At 36.5% G+C, this 24,185-nt stretch overlaps 2 protein-coding genes across 22 annotated transcripts in view; one reads left to right on the top strand and one right to left on the bottom strand.

Annotated features, from left to right (window-relative positions):
- LOC136831257 (uncharacterized) overlaps positions 1–9,463 on the top strand; it is a 53,679-nt gene extending 44,216 nt beyond the window's left edge. For 2 of the 3 annotated variants that reach the window (XM_067091333.1, XM_067091331.1), the window contains exon 7: positions 7,597–9,463. In XM_067091333.1, coding sequence (XP_066947434.1) covers positions 7,597–8,034 — 438 coding nt within the window. In that variant the 3' untranslated portion in view covers positions 8,035–9,463. The remainder of the gene's footprint in view (positions 1–7,596) is intronic. The other variant, XM_067091334.1, reaches the window with a different exon arrangement.
- Positions 1,777–24,185, bottom strand: part of LOC136831258 (organic cation transporter protein-like) — a 214,002-nt gene continuing 191,593 nt past the window's right edge. For 9 of the 19 annotated variants that reach the window (XM_067091342.1, XM_067091341.1, XM_067091338.1 and 6 more), the window contains exon 12: positions 21,016–24,185. This exon is cut by the window's right edge and continues 262 nt beyond it. The gene's annotated coding sequence lies outside the window, so the exon portion shown is untranslated. Of the gene's footprint in view, positions 2,545–5,259; positions 5,594–21,015 lie in introns of those variants that run through there. The other 10 variants (XR_010850816.1, XR_010850815.1, XR_010850818.1 and 7 more) reach the window with 2 other exon arrangements.

Raw genomic sequence — 24,185 nt, 5'->3', positions numbered from 1 at the left:
TTTTAATAAATTTTTAACATTCTGATTGTCATAATTTGTTTTTACAGCATTTGTGATTTTTAATCATTCCCCACTGTTTGTGGTGTATGGTCTTGGGGCATTATAACTATCATTCATTAAGTCACAGTGTACACATAACGGTGTAAGGGTTTACTTGCAGCTCCTTAATGTCCTCTTTGGATAAGGATCTTCATCTAAAGAGCTCTTCGTGTTCTCTGTAGAAGTGCAGTGTGTGGGAACTACTGTTGATCAGTGGTTTCTCAGCACTGAGAGAAAAGCTTGGAAACACCATGTGCCAAAGATGTGTGGATGCTTCTTCATCTAGCTATGCCACTGCTGCTTCAGTGAGGACTCAGGGTCCTGGCAGATGAGTCTTTCACAACCTCAGTGTCTATCCTTCATACTAAGAGTTTTATGGTAGGAAGCCCTCACCTAATGTACCTACACCTACCTTTATGCCTGACCAAAAATCTCCTTCCTTGAAAGTCCCCAACCTCTAGTTTCATGTCACCTGCTTGTTTCACAGCCTCACCTTTGTTTGTTCATATGATCTGTTGATGCACCCTTTGTTGATCATCTCAGGAAAAAAGGTGGCTCCTGTGTTAGGATCATCGCAGGAAAAAAGGTGGCCTCTGTGTTAGGGTCATCTCGGGGGAAAAAAAGGTGGCCTCATGTTAGGAATAGTTTTGGCTGTGTTTGATTGTAGATCTGTCATCTTGAGCCTCGCCTCCAGTCTTGCCTTTTAAAGCCTTCAGGGATTCAGGCTGTTTTCACATCTTTTTCGATCCCTATGCCTGAGGATTATCATTATAGCTGCTATGAAGTCTCCCGAGGCCCCATTATCCCAGCTGACTGTGCTCCTGACTGCTTGTGTGGCTGTAATTGCAGCCAAGTCAGCAGTCTCCAATTTTTTCATGAATTACTCTTCTGCTGGCCCTAGGTCACATTTAGAGGATATTCCTCTTATTGATTCATCTCCCAATGTGCCTCAGCTGGCATGCTTCGCACAGAAGAGTATTTTGAAGTCCCTTTCAGTAAACAGACCAGTGATAATAAGTTGTTGTGGTTTTTAATTCTCTTAGGGTTAAGTCAAAGTCAAGTATACCTTAGTTTAACCAGACCACTGAGCTGATTATTTTACGTGGCTAAGAACCAATTGGTTACCTAGCAACAGGACCTACAGCTTATTGTGGAATCTGAACCACATTATACCGAGAAATGAATTTCTATCACCAGAAATAAATTCCTCTAATTCTTCATTGGCCGGCCGGAGACTCGAACTCAGGCCTAGCAGAGTGCCAGCGGAGAACTCTACCAACTTGTCCAACGAGGAACTTATTCTCTTAGGGAAAACATATGATTAGTTTATTGAGAAATGTAGAGCAAGGGCAACAGACCATGTCAACAGTTTTTGGGAAAACATATGATTAGTTTATTGAGAAGTGTAGAAAGTTAAGTATATCGTAGTTTAACCAGACCACTGAGCTGATTAACAGCTCTCCTAGGGCTGGCCTGAAGGATTAGATTTATTTTATGTGGCAAAGAACCAATTGATTACCTAGCAACAGGACCTACAGCTTATTGTGGAATCTGAACCACATTATAGTGAGAAATAAATTCCTCTTATTCTTCATTGGCCGGTCGGAGATTCAAACTCGCGGCCAACAGAGTGGTAGCTGAGAACGGAACCCGCTCGACCAACAAAGAACTAAAAGAAGTGTAGAGCAAGGGCAACAGACCATGTCAGTAGTTTTGGGGAGTGAATTGAACAGTCACTTCTCAACTTACAGGTTTATTTACTACTAGTTTTATTTACAAAATTTACAGTATATACAGGTTGTTAACTTCAAATTCTCGTAAACAATACTTAACTGAACAACCCTACGTAACCAGTAACTAACCTATCTAAGAACATAGTCAGTCTCTTCCTTATTATCTAATTTATGATGGTCATCATACTTACTAGGTTTTCCTGCTACTATAAGAGTAGCCAGGATACTTCAGTAGGTTGTCTATCTACCAGCTTTTAAGATCATACTGTGAACTTATCATGGGAAAGTTATGTTTACAACAAACTGATAACAATATCAAAATAGTCCTGAATCAGAGCGCATATTTCCAGTCAAGCTTAACAGAGATCTGCATATGGTGCATTTAGGTCACAAAGATTTGCAACTGTGCTTAAGGAGCTACCATCTGTGTTCATGCAGACAGCATTTGTATGACAGATTGAAGTTCAATCCACGAAATTTGAAGTACAAAACTTTGCCCGCAAACCATCAGCCATCCAACATGCTGACAATTGTACTAACATAGTCGGACAATAACAACTTAATCTTGGTTAAAATATTGCAACACCAGATTACACATTAATTTTCATTACAGTCTATGGAACTGCTCCACAGTCTTCTGTAATAACAGGCAACTGTCTTGGTTGCTTGAGTACCAACAATTATTATCTCTCAGAGTATCTAACAAATGAACCTTTCAATGAGCAAACCAGCCACATCTCATGTCGGGGTAAACCCTCTCTCCGCATCAGACCTGAAATGGAGAGACTCTTCATTACTGTAGTCCCAACAGGAGGGAGGATAATGGTTTTCATGGAAAAAACTATAAGTTAACAAATGATATTGAAATTTAAAAGTATAAAATTATTCATACAGAAGCTGGCCAGTATACAGCCACAGCAGTGTCTTCTTGCCATGCTGTCTGGCTTTATGTGGACTCAAGTGTCTCCTTTTACATGACTGTTCTTACTCCCCAAGGCACAGTCTTTACTTGCATTGTCATTCACCTTGACATCACAGTAGGAGCTCCTATGAGTTATCTCTAAATCTAAATTGTCTGAAGACACATCACTACTCTCCTGCTGATTATCACAGTCCCAGATGGGATTCTTCTCTTTTTGATGATGCTCTGGATCTACTCATTATACTCTCAACTCTCTTCTGGCTGCCTGTCACCATAAGTTGTGCATTTATCCTATTGTTTCTTCATCAGCTGTTTTTTTCCCCCAGCTAGACCATTGACAGTTTGGCATCCTATCAGGAATCCACCATCTGGACTTTGGAAGTCTCCTGGGATCCTTAAGGGGCTAGATTTGACTCTTTCCGGGACAGACATGTTTTCAGCAGAAGATTTGGATGAGGGACAAGCAGAGGAGTTGTGTGCACTTTGTAGAAATCCTCAGTCAGAGGTAGAACACCCTTCCAGACTTATGCATGAAGTCTTTTGCTGCCTTGGACAACAATCAGGAGTCTATTTCTAAGACCTTCAAACTTTTGTTGGTTAAGCTGATGGCAGCTGTCCACAAGGATCTTCTGCTTCACTAGAAAGGCCATAAGCTTTAGCAGGGGTATTGATTTACCTGTGGATGTGCCTAATCACCTTCCTTTGCCAGACCAGTGCCTTCAGAGGTTCTGCTAGATCCAGGTCTGTTCCTCACAAGCTCAGTTACCTTCCTTTGCCCTGGAAGCTATTGCCAAGGATGCTCCTGCCTCCTTTATTTGTGTTCAATCCTGTAACCTGCTTCAGAGATAGACACTTACAGTTCTGGTAATAGTGGGTTCTTGGTAGTGCCAGTGCCCACTTAGCTGGCAGATCACTTTAGGTGGAGGATGTGGCTAGGATCTGTCACTTCCTTTCCCTTGGATATGCTTGTTCATGTTCATTAAACTCACTAAATGCCAGCACTTGAGATGACAGAGAGGAATGTAGTGTTTGAAATAGCTTCACTCTTTGTAATTCATGATTCCTGATCTGCCTCATTACGACTTTGTTCATGAGTGGGTACAACCAAAGCCATTATTTTGAACTTGGGTGCTTCATCCTCTTCAGCCTCCCCCTCCAGGTCTGCTCCTGGGCTCAAGTATCTCAGCCAACTTTGATCCTCCAGTCAGTGTTAGGTTCACTGTTCACTCTACAAGGCCCACAGTCATCATACTCCAGCCAGAGAGGATCACATTTGGTTTCCCTATCATTTCCCAACAGTTCTGTTCTAAGTTACCCTTTTGTTTCAGTGTTCAAGGACCTTTTCAGTGAAGTTACCAGGTCAAGGAAGTGGAAGACATTAAGGTCTGCCATCCCTCCTTGAGAAGTTTTGGAGGGTATGGGAATACATCAGGTCAGAATCCTGGGTTATGGAGATGCTCTGTGACAGTTATCATCCATTTAAGAATGCAGGGCATCCACCAGTGACTTGATCAATAGCCTTGGAGTCCTACCTCCAATCCAGAGAAGATGAATGTTGCTTTCAAGGAAATGGCCTTCTTATTGGAGAAAGGAGCCATCAGAAGAATACATCAAGGGAAGCTTGAGGTTTTACACATCTTTTCCTCGTTCCAAAAGCTTTGGGGATTTGAAAACCAATTTTAGATATCAGCTATCTCTACAAGTTTCATCGTCAGACACCCTTTTGGATGGAGATATGGAGTCCGTCAGGCCTGGTGCTCCAGTTCTAAGCATTTTGCTTTGACCTCTGTACAGTCCTCAGATCCTCACCAGAACTTTGGCGTCCCTGGCTGCTCAGGCTCTTTGTTCTCTGTACCATGTAGATGACTGGCTGATCTTGACATCTTCCAGGGAGGAGCTGGAGAGATATCTGGAGATTCTTCTAGTATTGTGTCAGTCCTTTGGATTGCAGGTCAACCTGGAGAGGTTAAACCTTGTTCCTTCTGGGCAGTGATGTATCTATGGATGAGCATCAACACTTAAGAGTTAGCCTGTCCCTCAACTCCTAGAATCTGATGTTGTTTCTGGCATTCTTTCGGTGACCTCACTCCTTTTGCTCAAAGGTCTGACGTGGTCCCCCAGCCATCAATTCCAAGGGTACAAAAACGTCACCAGATCAAGTGTGATGGAGCCTAGAGGAATATTTTCAGCATATTTTGCATGTCTTGTCACCAGTGAAGACTTTGAAGAGCATCATTTATGAATGTAGTTTGGACATACTGTGGCATAGCGGCCATTTCTAACAATTTGACAGTTGTAGCTGACAAAAGCAGACACAGTAGTGCTGTGGGGAACTAGGGACACTAGATTACCCATCAGAACTTGCCATGACTTTGCCTCTGACTAAGGATACAGCAGGAAGTTTCAGATGGTGTCCTGCAGGCAACAGATTTGGAATACAGCTATTTATGATTATTGGGTTTCTACGAAAAATATATTGTAAATTTTTTTTAATTTTCCGACGCGTATTTATGTTACAGTAATTTTAAAATGAATGTTTAATCTTTGAGAATGATGGACCTTAAATATATTTATGATATATTTATTTCCCTTTGTTTTGGTTTACAAGCCAAGTATTTGTAAAATTTGTTTTGTTTGGTTTTCTGTTTCAGCTTAAGGTAAGAATAATTTTTGTTAAAAAATTGAAAATTATAAAATGATGAACCTTAAATTTATAATATATTTCTTTTTGTCTTGGTTCACATGGCTGGTATGTGTAGCAAATAAACATGGTAAGGTAGTTTGTGGGTTGTTGTTGATCTTTCATTAGAACTCTGAAAAATCTGTTAACCCTTTGAGATTCCCATGACATCACAGGGCTTCATGTGGATTTCATCTCGTGGGATTCCAATGATGCCACCTATAGAAAATAAAAGAAAAGAAATAATCATAAATATTTGGTGTTGGAGTGTTTGGGAGTTTAATTCAGTCCCCTACACGAAGAGGGGCCTGTTCAAAGAGAATTATTATTAAGCCATTCTAAAATATAAAATGCTGTCATTTTCTGAAAAGCATATGCCGTAACTGGCATAAATAGCAGTTGTACAGTATATAGCCTAGTAGTATAGTATATCATCAGAAAGGAAAGTTATTGTAATTTTTTGTGGTGAAAAAAGAATTTATAAATTTTTATTATGCTTTTTAAATTTTTTAAATATATTAAGTAATTTTTGTTCTTGGGTGGCTTCAACACACCATTTTGTTTGTACAGTTTTGCTTTCCATTTTTAAAGAAGCTCTAATAAAATACAGTTATTTGACTTCACAAAAAGGACATTTTGTTGTAAATTAGAAATTTACTGCGAGTGATAATAGGAATTATTTCTTAGCTCCTAAGGAATAATTCACAGTGGAATTTGTTTCACCACTGACAAGTTTTGGACCCCTTAAAAATTTGAAAAGGTTACTTGTATAGACTGGAAAATGATGTGCTCCTCAGTAACACCTGAATTACATTTTGAGCAAAAGTAAGAATTAGGCATACTTAGAATGAGGAGTGATACTTAGAATGAGTGGCTTATATTGACAAGGTCAAATAAAAAAAATCTCTTCTTATGGAAGCAGAAAGTCTTTAAGGGTGTGCTTAGATCTCGAAACTGAAATGTTGCTTGTAACACATTGAAACAAGAAGCTCTTGGTAATTAGTCCTTTCCTCTAAAACTGTTGGACGGCTAAGTTTAATGTTTTCTTTTTCAGTCAAATGAGAAGGTGAACTTTGGATATTATGCAGTATTGGCAAAAAAATACTGTACCTGTAAAAAAAAAAAAGTTGGAAGTTTGTAAAATTCTTGTTCCCATTGCCAAAATAAATTTGATACACAATATTTACCTATACCGGAGAGCACACGTAGAATTTGGAGTGTAAAAACAGAGACTGCATGTTTAGGTGCAACATTGACATGATTTTTTTCTTTTATTCTAATGTGTAGTTTGGTTACAAGTAATAATTTTGCAAGCATAATGTGACAGAATTGTTGGCTTCAACTGGAAAGAACAGAATCATTGGTTACATTTGTCATCTGCAGTTACCAAGATCATTTCACAATTTGTTACAGTAAAATTGAAATATATTGTTTGTGCTCAGTTAATGCAAAGGTTAAACAATTTGTGACTGATGGAATAAGCTAGGCATTTCTCTTATTCAGAAGAAACATGTGATTAATTTGGGAAGCCCAGCGCTGTGGAAATTAAGAATACACAATAGACTGGGTAAAGAGTTTAAGAATACAGTGGCAAGTTTTAGAAAATGAAAATTATATTTCTGATTTAAGTTAATTGGGGATTTTCCAACTTCATTTAGTTGCTGTATCCATCCTGGAACAATATTCCAGATGAAAAATAATTGGGGATTTTCCAACTTCATTTAGTTGCTGTATCCATCCTGGAACAATATTCCAGATGAAAAAATTAGAAAGTCGATCAGCACACTATAAACTTTTCAGCCCATCCTCCTCTCATATTGACATTTGCAGGCCCTATGATTAATAGTAGAAGAGTTCTTTTCCCACAGGGCATGTGCACCACTGAAGATGTTTATTAGCATTTTTGTAATCTAATTTATTTATATTGTTAAAAGTTTCAAATTATTGTAAAAGAGTGATATGTATGTTATGGAGAAATGAAATAAGTTAAGTTAAGGGTGTATGGTTTTCCATGTACGTATTCTGTGCCTCTACTGTTGCTTCAAGTGTATGAGGTTTACTGTACACAAGTCAGCAGTGTCAGAATACAGACTTAAGGAGATTGGAATATTGTAATTGCAAAATTTATGGTTTGCTAAGAGTACATACGGTACAGTATCTATTTAGCAGTGTTAACCAAAGAATCTATAATATTGGTACAAATGATTTTCTTTCTTAACCAGGATGGAGCACTAGTACCTGAACCAGACAGAAGAGGGAAACACTTACGTCCAGTTAAGTCACCAAACCAGTTAAGTCCGTCTAATAATGAGCCCTATGTAAATAAAAGTAAGAAACAGAGGACTAATAACTGTAATAACAATAATAAAAAGAAGCAAAACAAAGTGGATAACAAACCTATGTATACTCCTCCACCACCTCCCATGGGTCACATTCATCCACATTGCACACCACCACCACCTCCAGCTCATGCAACACCCATGCAAGAGCCCGCCCACCATGCGTACATCCCAAATGGTGATATTTACTTTCCAGGCCACTACCTAGAGCCTCATCAAAGCATGGCTCCTCCAATGAATCAGATTCCTTCATGCCAAAAGGTGCTTGATGCTCCTGCCTACTTTATGGCAGGCATGAAAGAAAATACCTTCCATCAATGACTAGGCCATGGGCAGTACTAGATCTACAGATATGTCTTACTTTGGTCTGCGATGGGACAGCACCTCAAGCCATTTCATAGTACTGCTCTTTGTTGTATAAGAAGGATGATTCTAAAGCATCTTTTGTTTTGATTCAAAGTGAATCGGTGTTATAACTTTGCTTTGTGATATGGAAATGTATTTCTTCACTGGATGAAGGAAAAATTTGTTTATATCATGATGTTTTGACAGTTTTCTGTATTTTACGTGCTTGTGTTCTTTTGGTAAATAGTGAAGGGAAAGTTTATCATAACTTTCCTGTGGCAGCTAAACTTTTTTTTTTAATTGAATGCTTGAAAGCATTATTATTTGACCAGTGAATATATTATTTTACCAGTGAATATTTTTTTAAGTCTAAGTAGGACTGTACTTGGGTGCCATTGTAACCTATTTTCTTTTTCCAACAATGGATGAAGAAGCATATTGATATTATTGTCGAGGTGCTAAATCTCACTGTTACTTTGTAGCAGATGGTTAGCAGGAAGGGTTGTAAAGCCCACAGTCCTATGAAAAAGAATACTTAGTACATTCCAAGTAAGATGAATTATTATTTAAGTAAGGATATTGTATGGCAAGTGTGGTTAGTGTGTGTAAAGTATTATAATTATTACAGATAGAAAAATATTTATTTTGATTTTATGGGTGATGAAGCAAAGCATCCTACATTTGAAAATAGTGAATTACAAGATTCAGAACCTTATAGAAATGAAGATAAAGAATTGAAAGTATGACGGGTCTGCATTTACATAGAAATCAAATTTACATGTTACATGGAACAAAGTGGAGAAAGTATGAAGAATGTGAATCAAAATTAATACGGCAAGACAGCACAAATTTATGAAAAGCTATGATAATGAATATTAGTTTTAGGTACTTCCATATTTAAGTAATATATTACTTGGAAGCAGGTGGCCTCTTATAAACTGAATAATTTCCTGTGATAGTGAATAAGGTTGTTTTAGTAAGTGTATATGTTCAAGTTATAGTGTATAAACATTATACCCATATACTTTTATGCCTCTTTTGGTACACTGGCTCTTCCCAGTTCCCAAGTCCTCAATTCAATTTGCAGTGTAGTTGATTTGCATCATCATAGAGCAGTATGTAATCCTCTTTGATTTTTTTTACCAGTTCTGAAAGGAATTGATAAATGTATATGGTATACAGTATTTAAATTGTTTCTAAAAACAATTGTAAAATAGGTACAGTATATCAAAGGGTTTACCTGCTCAAAAAAATGTTTTTAAAAACCTGTTTTTTTCTGCAGTGTGGTGAATTCCATTTAGGCTTTAGTGAGTGGTTTCAGTTTATTGTTTCAGTCTGTCACATCACTTAAATTATATTACGAGAAAATAAAAACTTTAACATTACTGTTTAATCGCAAAATACATTTATCATGTTTGTTTCATCACAACCCTATTAATCATAGATATCACTTATTTTGCCGTTTGCGATTCTCCAGGCTTATCAGTCCCTTGACTACAGAAAGAATAATACCTCATACTAATAGGATTTCTAACCAAGAGTGTTGGCAGCTAAGATCCATGGCTGTATTGCTCCATCAGTAATGGAAGTGATTGAAAGTGTGCAGACAGCAACCATAGAAGGTATTCTGCTCATGACTTCTCTACAGTCTTCAGTGATCCACATTATTTCACAAGGTCTCTTTTTCTTCACAACCCCAGTGACTACTTTTGTAAATAAGATGTAGAGCTCAACTAATGCCACGACCTTTATTTTGAGGGACAACCTAAAAAGTCCATTATGGTAGTAGGTGGCTGGCTTTGAGACACTGATGAAGTGGTCTCATCACCTACTGCCATTTGTATCTAGATGAAAAGGCAGTTGCTGTTACTGGAGATCAATTTGGATCTTGCCACCCCAACAGGAATCCAACTGATCTTCAGCTACCCCAAGGACTCCAGATTTTGTCAAGATTCTGTTTACATTTGAGTCATCTTTGGCTTACCAGAGGGCAAAGTTCAACTCCTTCACTATCCCTTTTAGTCCTGTGCCCTCATCCAATAAAGACAACTTTTTACTTGCCAGGGAGGTTAATTGGGCCTCACCTGCATAGGACCAGAAACTTCAAAAGCTATTTTTCCAGACTACAAATCAAAACACAAAACAGTTCAACAATTTTCTTGGCTACAGCAGGCAATTTCAAGGGCCTTGCGTTGTATCACAGATGGTGGGGCTGCACAAGTTGTGAATGCAATCCCATGAAGTAAGATTACTGTATTTCTACTTTAAAAGCAACCTGGAATTAGTTTTGATCTTACAAGCATGCACATGGCAATGTTGTCTACCTTTGCTAATTTCTATTTTAGAGATAATGGTTAGAACTGTATTGCTTCTGTGGATGGATGCTGGGGATCCATCAAGTACATCCTCATTTATGGCAATGCCACAAGATGTACGCTTTTGTGGTTGCTGGCGTTAACTCATAAAAACAAGGATATGCATGGAAAAAAAGGACAAAAGAACGGAGTAACTTTACTGACCTTCCTAATTTACTGATCTTTATTTTTTAACGTCTTGCTTAACCCAACATAGGTGCCCCAGGTAAATGCAACTTACAAACCTATGAGCTGTGAAAACTTGGTTTCTAAATCGTACAGAGGCTCTGAAGCTAGATCCTTCAGGCATGCACCAAAACCCAAGATAAATTCAGCATCTTGTCCTCCCTCCTAATGTTTTTAATTCCTTCCAAGACTCATGACTAAAGCTGAGTAAACACTCAATAAAACTTCCACACCTTATAAACCCCTATGAGTAACCCCATGACGTTGGTAATACAATAGGTCAGTCAATAGTTCAATATTTTTACTCTTCAATAAATTTGTACATTTTAATAGATGATAATGTAAAGTAGTACCAAAAATATTTAACATGTACCTGAAGGATGACATCAAAGGGCTCACTGGTCCGGAGGTGGAAGTCCAACTCGAGCCATAAGCACAAGCTATAGCAGCAGCTTTTTCATCCTTTTCATAGCATTTTATCATGGCCACCTTATCTTCTAAAGATATAGCGTGACACTTTTTAGTTCTAACACTAGCAGTATGTTCTTTGTAGCCATGGGGTAAATATTAACATCACAAATTCAACTCAAAAGACACGGCAAATAACACCTATGCATGTGAAAGCTTGAATAAACTTCCATGAACAAATGCCACCATTCACTGAAATGCTGGGACCATGGGGACCAAAAGTCATGTAAATAAGATATTTTTGAAATTTTCAAGCTTTTAAATGATGTTATACTCTATAATATTTTATGCATTTTGTGTGTTTTATAGGTGTTTTTTATTTTCATTGGGTTTTAATAATTTTTGCTGCTGCCATAAAATTGCATAAACTGGTATTAGTCAAATTTTAATGTCCCTATTGACAGAACCAGCTGAAAATGACTGAATTCAAAAAGATGTAGTGGAGATAGAGCTCTGTGGAGATATAGGTGTGGGTGATTACAAGCGTTAAGATTAAGAACTATGTAAGTTTAGTTATACAAACCTACTGGTTGTATAGTAAGTCCTCCCAAACCCCACAAATCTTGTTATTTCACATTCAGTTTACAAGAAGTGAGATAGTAGATACATATGGAATGGCAGGAATGGCAGTAAGTTGAATATGTGCAATAAAACTCATTCTTCTTTAAGGCAGTCAAGAGACTGGTGGGTCTGGGGTCAAGCAGAATGCAATATAAGGCATATACATGATTAATGAGTTTGTATTAAAGGTTTTATTTTTGTTATAAAAACAAAAATTTATTTACATTTACAAGAATTTGATATACTTGCTTTTAATTGTCACTTTCTTAGAAAAAAAAGGAGGAATAATCAGCAGCTGAGTACTTACTGTCATCATCAGTAATGCTGTAGGTCAGGTTTTATTTATGGTACTAGGTAATGGTAATAATTTATTCAACTGAAATCATTCTCCTTTCATTTTTAGAGGTGACAATTCCATGCAAGTGTTAAGAAATTTATAGTTCAGAAAAAGAAATGCACTTTACTGAAATCTAGGAAATACAATATAGTACTAAGAAAAATAAAAATAATTTCATATAAAAATCTTGTGATCAATAAAGATCAGTTTATGCCTATATTTGTAAACACTGACTGTCTACATAATAATCTAAGACCACTTTTGAGAGTGTAACTGATGTCAAACAAGTGTACACTGGGTTAATTACAATAGCAACAAGTTTCAAAGCAAATGTTATGTGAACTGTTTGTAGAAGATACAATCAGTGACTTCATATAAAGTTTTAACCTTTACTTCATCTTAAATTCTTGTCTTTTCTTGTATTGTGAGTTTTCTGTTCTTCTCATCATTGGCTTTTTTGAAACCTGTCAAATATCCGAATACAGTATATGAAATATCCAATATATCCATAGTAAATGTTATGCTTAGAAGTATGGTTGAGCACTTTGTTGGTTATTTACCATGATTAAATGCATTTGACTTTTTTATAGCAATTTCTGGATTTTCTATCAAGTATTTGAGGCTCTTTACGAAATAATTTAGAATTAAAATGGCCCCACGTCATATTTCCATATTAGGCTAGTATTCAAAATGCAGCGGACATAACCTAGTAACTGGAGAGTAGTACTCTGAATTTTTTGTGGTTTTTCTTATTGAGATAAGAAATTGCAGCAAGAATCTTTCATTCTTTTTTCTTATTTATAAATGATGCACAATGATATTTTTAATAATGGCTTCAGCTCATTGTTTAATAAAAATTTTGTTTTGTTTTACAAGGTCCAGGTTCAGAAATTAAACTAAACTTAATTGTATGTTTGTTAACGCACTTGGTGTCCATGAATGACTTGCTGTATGTTAATACAGTGCACGATTTCTCAGGTTTTTACAGTCCAGTTTTAAGGATTACTGTACTATGGTTAATGGTCATTAACTCATTGGCAGAATAGTTTGTTATATTTCCAGCCATTAGATTTTTAATATACAAATTGTTAAAACTTTACTAAAGTATAAAATATTCATTACAGCAGTGTATGAATTTTCAATGTTTAATTTTCAGATAATTGCAAATCCAGCAGGTGCAATATTTTTCTACCTGTACCTTGTGGAATTTTAATCACAATATATTTTAGGCACAAATATTCAGTGGTGCATTCCAGCAAAGTATGTGGGAATATGTAGCTGAGGGACCACCCTCTGATAAAATTTGATATATGAATGTTCATAGAAATGGGTGTTCACACTTTAACTGGAAAAAAAAATGTTTCCCTGAGATCTGGCAGCTTGTACAGTGGAGGAAGAAAAAAGCATTTGCAACTTAACAGTATACAAGATAGGACCTTTAGTATACAAGAGAGGACATTTATCTCTTGTAGCTTTTTTTTTCTTTTAAAACATAAGGCTCCAATACCAACAATAGTCAGTGGGTTTCAATTCCACTCTGGGCTGATAAAGAATCGGAAGTTAAATTTGATGGAGGCTGCTTCAAAGCTTACTATGTACTATACAGTAAATGCAAAAATAAATTTTGTATTTTCATGAGGAAAGATGCTGAAAAGTTATGTCTATACAGCCATCTATATAATTAAATGAATTGGTTTTCAGGGCCCTAATAAAAAACATTTAGTAATAAACCATCAAGTTGACTTTATATTTATAAAAATAATGGACCCATGAAACCTCAAATATCTCAGGCAAATAAGGAAGAAAAAAGATAGAGAGAGACTGATTTCTTGATATATAACAAGGGTAGTGAGAGAAGGAATAGTTGAATTTTAAAAGTGAGAAAGTCTGTGGGTTGTCTCACTAGCCTTTCAAAATGATTTGGAATAAATTTTTTTTTAAATGTTAAAAAAATTTTTAAAATAAAATTTGTTACATATAGGTGTCTCCTCTAGCAATTGTGATTTTGAATATCAAGGGAACAGAGGACAGTGTACATTTTATATTTTATAAGAATTTGACTTGGTTCAGTGAATATTCTCTCTTAATTTACAAGTCTGCTAAGTTTTCTTTTCATTTTTGGACTGAGCTTGGAATACCTGGTTAAGTGCTGAACCTACCAAGTGACTTAATGGCAATGACAGTGCATGACTCGCATGGATATCCTACTGCCTAAGAACTGAATATAACATTCTCTAAAATATTTAGATTGGAAATGCCCGCAATTATGAATGCCAATCTATGAGGGTGCGATTGCAATTAATAGAGAAATATTTTTTTTAGCAAAGTATGGAATTATGGCATAATCTTTGAGGATCATAAAAACACGCACTCATGAGAAAATCCAGAAATGGCAATTCAGAGTTTCAGATTTTTGCATTATTTACTCTTTGAATTTATATACAAATAAATTTTTTTTCATTTGTGTAAGTTAGACCAAACATCTGATGCTGTAGTTAGCATTATAAATTGGCTCTTTATTAGTTAATTCACAAGGTGCACAGGTAGGAGTGTTTCACAGGAACCTGGTAATGAGAATATCACATATGTGAACTAGTATTTCAGAGCCCTAAGTGTATTTCCAAGTAGCTTCTGCATGAGAGGTCACTGTTTATGTACAATTTCAATGAGTTAAATGTTGATATGGTATCTTTATAACTGGTGAAGTACGACCCTTTATCTTGAGTTTAATCTTATATTGTTAAGAATACACTGAAAATCCTTAAGCTGTACAATGACTACTATTCTCATCATCAGAGGGAATGTAACAAAGTTTTTTCTAAACAGACAGAATATTTATGTCAGGCTCCTGCTTTATCTTCTGACAACTGGACTGATATGGAGTATGAGCTTCCCTGACAAATCTGGAGAGCTTTATTCCCCAGACTGAGGGAAAGCCAAATACTTAACAGTTGATTTGTATCCATGATTAACACCCCTCATTGATCAGCAGATGGGAAGTACTGTAAATGCAATAAACCAGATTGATCAAGTTTTCAGATCAAGTGGGAACCTGATGTAAATATTTTTTTTACGTGGAAGAATTTTGATTTGGTTACATTCCTTCTGACAATGAGGACAGTAGTCTTCGTACAGCTTAAGGATTTACACTCAAGAAAAAGGGTTTATTTTATCCTCACCTTTAAAGACTGGCTGTTCTTCATAGTCTTCATAACTACCATTGTCACCTGGTAACAGGAAATGGGTTTACAGTGCTTAAACAATATATTAATCCTACTTATTGACTCCTTTTCATCACAGAAACAGGACTCGATGTTTTACTCTACATCCAACAAGTTTATTTTTCCAATATATCACAATAAAGTACAAGTTTTCTTTTTTAATATGATCAAATGTCACCAGAATGAACATTGTATTACGAATATTGTAGAGATAGCAAGAAAAAAAAGTGGCTTTTCACAGCTCTGGCTTTGGGATACCAGGGCTTGCAAAGGCCAGGTGATTAAAAGGGTTAAGTAAACTTGTTTGCATGTGCCTTAAAAGCAATAACATTATGTTAGGGGTACACCAGATCACACCATAGAGAGATTTAGAAGTAATTAGCTCAAAATGTTTATACTTGGTTATCATTTTTATCCAAATTGGTTATACTGTACAGTAGTTCCTCAGCATACGAATGATTTGTAATTTGTATTTTCGTTATACGGTGGGTCCTCAATTTATGGCAGGGGATCTGTTCCAGCGCCACGCTGTAAGTTGATTTCTGCTTTAAGTCAATTTTTTGCCGTTATCAGCGCCTAACTTGAGTTTTGCCGCCGTAACTTGATGTTGCATCAAGTTACAGCGCCGTTAACTTGATGCTTATTCTTGCCGTTGGTGCAGTCACTGGCATGTACGGCGCCGTAACTTGATGTAACGTCAAGTTATGGTGCCGTAAAACACAGTTAATGCCACTGTAAAACACTGTTAACCCTTAAACGCCGAGCCTCTATTTACAAAAACGTCTCCCGTATGCCGGTGGCATTCGGGAGTTAGCGCCGAAGGGGAAAAAAAGTTTTTTTCAAAAAATCACAGCACGCTTAAAAACTAAGATTAAGAGTTCATTTTTGGCTCCTTTTTTTCTCATTGCCTGAAGTTTAGTATGCAACCATCAGAAATGAAAAAAAAATATCATTATCATATATAAATATTGGAATATATGACAGCGAAAAAAAAAACATATAATTGTATACAAATTGCGCTGTAAGCAAAACTGTTAAAGCTAATGAGTTACTTTTTTTTAGTTGCACTGTACACTAAATTGCGATGATTTTGGTATATAACAGATTGTAAAACGATCAAAGCAACACAGAGAAAATATTATCACAAAATGGTGCATGAATTCGTAACGCGCGGACGTAAAAAAAATGTTTTTTTCAAAAATTCACCATAAATCGAAATATTGTGCTAGAGACTTCCCGTTTGTTGAAAAATGAAGCTAATTGATTGAATATTACTAGACTGTAAGTTTTTAGCTTACAATTGCAGTTTTTGACCGTTTCGGTCGAGTTAAAGTTGACCGAAAGTCGAATTTTTTCTATCGTGATTTATATGAAAATATTTCAAAACTGATAAAAGCTACAACCATGAGTTATTTTTTTTGTATTGTATATGAAATTGCGCACATTTTCATATATAAAAGTTTATGTAACGACTAATGTAAAACGATGCAAACATTACGACAACGTGACGAAAGAATTTCTGAGATGTTCGGCCGAGTTACCGTGCGCAGACGTAAGGAAAAAAGTTTTTTTTTTTCAGAAATTCACCATAAATCGAAATATTGTGCTAGAGACTTCCAGTTTGTTGCAAAATGAAAGTACATGATTGAATATTACTAGAATGTAAGAGTTTTAGCTTATAATTGCGTTTTTTTACCATTTTGGTCGAGTTAAAGTTGACCGAAGGTTGAAATTTTGGCAGTTATCGTGATTTATATGAAAATATTTCCAAACTGATAAAAGCTACAACCATGAGTTATTTTCTGTTGTATTCTACATGAAATTGCACACATTTCCATATATAAAACTTTATGTAACGACTAATATAAAACGGTGCAAACATTACGACAACGTGACGAAAGAATTTCTGGCGCGGACGTAAGGAAGTTTTTTAAAAAATTCACCATAAATCGAAATATTGTGCTAGAGACTTCCAATTTGTTGCAAAATGAAGGTAAATGATTTAATATTACTAGAATGTAAGAGTTTTAGCTTACAATTGCGTTTTTTTACCATTTCGGTCGAGTCGAAGTTGACCAAAGGTTGAAATTTTGGCAGTTATCGTGGTTTATATGAAAATATTTCCAAACTGATAAAAGCTACAACCATGGGTTGTATTTTGCTGTATTTTACATGAAATTGCACACATTTTCATATATAAAACTTTATGTAACGGCTAATATAAAACAGTGCAAAAATGACGAAAGAATTTCTGAAATTTTCGGCCAAGTTACATGTGGCGTAAGGAAAAAGTTTTTTTCAAAAATTCACCATAAATCGAAGTATTGTGCTAGAGACTTCCAATTTGTTGCAAAATGAAGGTACATGATTGAATATTACTAGAATGTAAGAGTTTTAGCTTACAATTGCGTTTTTCGACCATTTCGGTCGAGTCAAAGTTGACCGAAGGTTGAAATTTTTTGTAGTCGACGTACGGTACGTCCACTTGGCACCCAACAGACAATTTTAGTCGACGTATGATACATCCAGTAGGCGTTTAAGGGTTAACGATGCTGAAAAAGCGGGGCAAGATTGAATCACTGTAAGTCAGTGGCGCTGTAAGTCGAGGACGTGCTACAAAGTAAAATTTTCGAAAAATTTTGTTTCTGTGTACAAGCTAAAAATATGATTTACGAGCTGTTTGGTGGAATCTGGTGCAGGGCTGGATCCCCCTCAGTCCTGGCCAATAGGGGGAGGGCTATGTGGATGTAGGGACAGGCGGTAGTGGGAAGGTGATTAAACAACTGGGACGATTTGTAAAAAGCAAGTATCCTCGATAGGTATTTTACCATAACAAAAAGAAGTGATTTGGGCAAATTGAGTGTAAGTGAAAGCAGATAGGCAAAACATAGTGAAAGAGAAAAAATCATCCTAGTCCAGTCCCAATGGTACAGCTGGGAAGTCAGTGGGGAGCATACCCCCATCTCCCACCCAATAATCCACCACCATCCCCTCCCCATCCTCTACCATCTATCTCACTCAGTGCAGTCCCGAACCCTCGTTAAGGTAAGACTCTTTCGATTTTTTATTGTTACTCTATTGCTTCTAATTATTTTTATATTGTATCATTATGTTAAATTTATTGAGAAATTCCCTTTTTATTTTTTTATGTGAATTGTTACTACTTTTTATGTACATACAGTAATGTTTTTTACAGTCTCTTCTCCTCTCCTCAGCAGTATAAATGCTCCCTCCCTCTATCTCAAGTCAGCTGAGCATCACCAGTGACATATGATTTGTTCATCTTTTATGTTACATTTTGTGAAATGCTTTATTACTGTATTTATTTTGTTGAATATGGTCATCATTAAACTATATAATGTGCTTGCACATAAAATAATTGGGTTAAACTGGGTACAGAAGGTGGATATAGGGGAAATTCTTGAATGTGGGACAAATTAATTGAATTCCCATTGTTCCTTGTGGAAATATTCGGATCGATATACGAACATTTCGACATACAAAATGGAATTTAGAACGAATTAAATATGTTTACCGAGGAGCCACTGTGCTTTATCTTATAGATTAAGTTTTTAGCATTACATGATTATTGTTAATAACCAGTCAGGTACAAAAAAATTTTAAAGTTCTCCAATCCAGTGGATACTTAACCTGAAGCAAATTCCAGGTCTGCACTTGAAGGGTTCCAGATGTCTATACAGTGCTAAGAACTGACATGAAGTGTGTTGCTTTACATAAAAAGTTTTCATTCTCAGAGAAAAAGCCAAAGACTTTTCACTAAAATACCAGATTTCCCACAGAACTCAATGCCCATGTAAATGAAAAAGTTTTAAATAACAGAACCAGGATCTTTGGTAGCATGGAACCATGATACCACAACAGAAAATTGATGCTGACAGTGAAATGAAAAGTCACTGTAACATTTCAACAAGAAATAGTATCAAATGACACATGCATGTCACTGAAACTACTCTGTGACCCAAAAATTAAAAAGAATTTTATGTTCAGAATACTTTGTCAGGCACAAAATTGCTTTTGAAGTTAGGTTTTGCTTTGCCTAAAAGAGATGTTTAAAATTTGAATGCACATACCATCAGTAAAAATAATAGTATGAGAGCTAAGGAGATCCTAAACTACTGCTAAGGAGATCCTAAACTACTGCTAGTAAATCATGCGCTCTGTCAATTGGAGAATAGAACTAGAAAATCAAAACTTTTCTCTTTACATATAAAAAACTAAGACTTCAGCATTATTATGTATGAATTTAAAAAGATTCTTTGACTCTGGTTGTGTTTACTGTATCCTTGGAAAGTACTTTGAGCAGACTACTAGACAGAGCTGGGCTAAGGAATTTGTTCTTGAATGAGTAAAAAATGGGAACAGGAAAATTTTAAGGAACTAGACAGACAGTTGGGAGGAAAGTAAAAACCATGGCTAAATAGCATATCAAGTTATGAAAGGGGGTGGGTGGCTGCAAACAACCTTAAGCACTGTATGCAATATGCACACACAAAAAATGGAGATAGTAGAATATACACCCCTCCACATGGTAAGTCCTGTGCCTGACTCTGCCATCATTATGATGCACTTTAACCAGACCACTTATTGAAACACCTGACTAGGGCTGCATGACACGTAATACTAGTTGATATACTGTATAATAGTGCATTATGTATGGGTTGGGAAACATACAATGTATTTGCCAAATTTAGTCTTTTCAGTGGTCTCATGAATTTCAAATGTTTAATTTTTTTATTTGCAGCAAGTTTATATTGTCTTCCCAGATGTAAGACTTTAATAAAAGTTTTCCTGTACTTGGATAAATAATTTCTTGAGTTTGTTTAAAACCATTTATAAGCTGACAGATAAGGTGCTTACCACACATTTAACTACCAGTAACATTGCTACAACCATGTTTGTCATGGGCTAAATACATGAAAAAAACATTTCCTATAACAGGTTTCTTGAGTGATGGGAGAACAGATGAAGTCTATATTAGACAATCTGGCCTCATAGTTAACAGTAAGTCTTGAATTTATCACTGCACTGCAACTTTTTATTTGTGAAGGTGAGAAGTCATTTGAGGATTTTTTTAAGACTGTAATTTTACTCAGTTGCTACTCCGCCTATTTTTAGGCATTTAACGCTACTCATACTGGATATATGTCATTAGCTGAATCTACATTGTGAAGGAAGCTATCTGTATCTCTAATCCATTATTTCAGATGTATGCTATATTATATTAAATAGAACCAGAAGAAAATATCTCAGGAAACTAAACTAGGTAAGACTGTATTGAAAGGACAGGATTGAGATTATATGTTTTCCAGTTGTGTAATATACTGTATAATTAAACAACAGTAGTCTGTATTGATTTTTTTAAGACTGAAATTGATTATACTGTAAGTTACAAAATTGTCAATATGCTTCTCAATGTGTTCAGTTTACTCATACAACCCCAAGCCCATACCAGCTAGGTTGCTTCTTTGTGACCATGTTTGTAAATCACAGCCATCAGATTTGTGTATGTTAGAATGAGCAACATATCAAGGCAAACTATGCAGAATTTGTGATATTAAACAATACAATTCACTTTAATTACTGTATCTACCTGTTTCTGTTTCCATCTTAGAATATTTCCACTAATGGTAAAGATTGGATGCAACAGAGGGGTCCTTGGGAGGAAAAATGTACCGGTTTTATTCTTTCAGTATGTTTTCGTGAGTATTCAAACCTGTGCTGGTCAGGAAACTTGTTGGCCAAATGAAATGTGATGTAGAGCTTTTATAGGGCATTAGGAGCATAGTAATTATTGTAATAAAGCGAAATAATACTTGTGTGTTTTATTTTTTATTCATTACAGTGTGCTGCACAGCAGAAGACATGTGCAGATGACATCAGGGAAGGGTTATAGAGAAATAGAAACACTGTGGTGGAATGAAGGTACAATACAGTATATAAAATGGTTAATGAATAGTGGAAAATACATAAAAGGGGAAAATTACAGTATATGAAACACAAAAATTGAGGGATTAAAGTTGAAAAAAAAAAATAGTGATATGACAGAGGCAGTAAGTTCAAACCTTCAACATGACAAAAATGATTACAAGAATACAGAATTGGCATAATATAAAGATCAACTGAAAACATGACAGTTGAGGAGATTAAAAAGGCCCCTAGAAAGATGAAAAATGGATATAAGCCTGAGGACACCCAGAATAAGTGATTTAATGAAAGCAATAGTGGAGCCGTTTGTCTACGAGTTTACTTGAATAAAATGAAAACCCAATAAAGGTTGAGATAAAACTAGACAAATGGGAGAAGAGCCCTACATTAATGGCACACAAAGGAAAAGGTGATGCACTTCAAAGTGAAAATCTACATGAATTTGACTACATGAGCACATCATGAAAACACAACAAAAGGTGTTGAAGAAAATGTTAAGAAAAATGTTTAAAACTGATCATTGTCAGTTTGGCTTCATGCAATAGATCAACAGTCTTGATGATGAGGCAACTGCAGGATAAGTACTATGAGGACCTTGAAAAGGAATTTCTCAGAGTACTGAGACAAAATTGGCATTACACTGGCAGAGGGTACCAGAAGGATTGTTTCTAGTGATCTCTGGCTTGAAGACAAACTGACAAGTAATGATGCTAAATTTTTTCTTGGCCTTTCCTCTGTCACCCTTTCATATTATTTTCACAGCAAGTTAAGTAGTTAAATTCCTCTATAATTCCCATACTACACAGTATCCACTTACCTTTTGTATACCCTGGTCCTATATTTTTCTTTATCAAGTTTCTCCTTTGCTATACTAATGATGTAACTCCACCATGACATCAAAAATCAGAGCTGAGCCCTTTGGGTATGACCATGGCATGTTGGTTGTGGGAAGATTGTATTGTATTACAAAAGAGGAATTTTTAAAAAGACAAAAGGAAAACTTGTCCCATCAAACTTGGGTACAACTCTAGCAAAGATAACCATGCTAACTATATGTCTTACTAGCCTACAGCCACAGCTATTGTAGACATTGAGGTACATGAAACCCACAAAAGCACCTCACTTGTTTTTGCTGCAGGGCCAGAAACTATGGTTATTTTATAAGATCCAGGGCAATTCCTCACAGGCTCATCATCCAAGCTTTGGCCACTGAGGTTATAGTTAGGCAAGCCCTGCTCCTCTTGATTCCCATCACCTTTACACTAAGCAAGATGCAAAACTGTGTGGCTTCTGTATGAGTTCCATGCCACTGCCAGTTGGCAAGAGTGGGTGTTAGGTGCAGTTATTGTTTCTTCAAGGGGGTTTCAAACTGTCATACAGGATGTTGCTAAGGCCAGGAAATGGTGCCTTCACCCAGCCATGTGTTCATCCCATACATCCAGATGCCCATCTTTTTACTGGCCAACTTACTTATGAAGAAGCAGAACATAGCAACCAACAACCCCTCCAACTTTCTATCTAGCTCAAACATTAAAGCAGCCAGGGTCAGAGAACCTATAGTCCAATTCCTACTTCCACAAAACATCAATTAGGAGCTCTTGGAAAATCATCTTCTACAGCAACCAGGTCAATACTTTATAGTAAACTGCTGGAATTGCAGCACCTGGACTATCACCTCTTCTACAGATTAGGCAGCCAAGGTTGCACACCTATGAGAAGAGGTTATTCTTTTACTGAAAGCATATCAACACCAGGAAGAAAGCATTGGGCACCCTTTTGACTAATAAAAGGTGGGGGAGGCTAGAGGGATGGTACACTAAAAGTTCTTCAAAGTGTAGGGTTTTGCCTCCAAAAATTTTGGAGACTGAGGCAAGAGACCAAAGCAGTACCATGGGTAACAGACATAATCAAAGTCTGTTATTGACTCGTCATTCTGGAGACAAGCTCCTTACTCTTGTTGCAGCTCGTTGACTTTGAAACCCACAGTCATTTTTCTGAGGGGGTCCAAGCTTTAGACAACTAGGAATGGCTGATGATCCAAAAACAAACAATTAAGGAAGTTCAGAACAGAGCGCTTGATTTTTCTGCTTCTCTCCATCATAGATACAAAATGGCCACAAGACACCTTATCAACTCATACTGACACCATTGACAACCCAGTCTGACAACAGCATCACTTACATCATTGTCCCTGAGACCCTAGGATTAGATGTATCAGCTTGCTCTGCAGACAAAACTACCAGCTCCCATGTCAAGAACATGAAGTGATAATGAAGTCTATTGGCAGTTCATGTTGTTGCTTCTGTCCTAGAGATTTTATGACACCTAAGCTGTCAAAGGGGAAAAAAAAAAATTTTTATTCTCGATGCTCTTATTGCTAAGAAAAAGTCTGGGATTTCAGATGCTTCAAACACAGACCCTTACCTGGTTTCAGCACAATGCCTGGCAGCTATCCAGCATGACTTCCAAGACAAAGCTTTCTCAGTGGAAGTTATCATGGCCAAGGTCATGCAGGACTTATGCTACCAGACCAAGTGGAACTGATTCTGTAGTTGGTGCAGTGGAGGGGGCATAAATCCAGTCAACTACACTCTTAAATTGCTGACTTCCTATGCTTCTTACAATGATGCACAAAGTGGTGTTTCTTAACCACCAAGGGATACAGATCTGCTCTCTCTAATTTCTGTTTAACATGAGGTCTTTTACTGTACCTCAGTTCATATCTTTCTTCCATCTTGCTATCCACCCTCTCCTAACAATTATTTCATGGTGCAACTGCGAGGTTTTCCTCCTGTTACACTTTTGTAACCTTTTACTCTCAATTTCTGGTTCAGCGCTGAATGACCTCACAGGTCCCAGTGCTCGGCCCTTGGCCTAAAGTCTATATTCCACTCCATTCCATGTGTGACAGAAAGGAAATTACCTTGTGACTTCTGGAACATGATGTAGGAACATGTTTTCATGCAAATAACCCATCTTATTTGCTTGCTTTCCTTGGATGTATATTTTACTGAAATTCACAGTACAGGTACTTCTTATAACAGAATCGACCAA

This window comes from Macrobrachium rosenbergii, chromosome 48 (assembly GCF_040412425.1).
Source record: "Macrobrachium rosenbergii isolate ZJJX-2024 chromosome 48, ASM4041242v1, whole genome shotgun sequence".
Taxonomy (NCBI): Eukaryota; Metazoa; Arthropoda; class Malacostraca; order Decapoda; family Palaemonidae; genus Macrobrachium; species Macrobrachium rosenbergii.
Note: the sequence above shows the minus strand (reverse complement) of the source record. Positions and strands in the feature narration are given on the sequence as shown.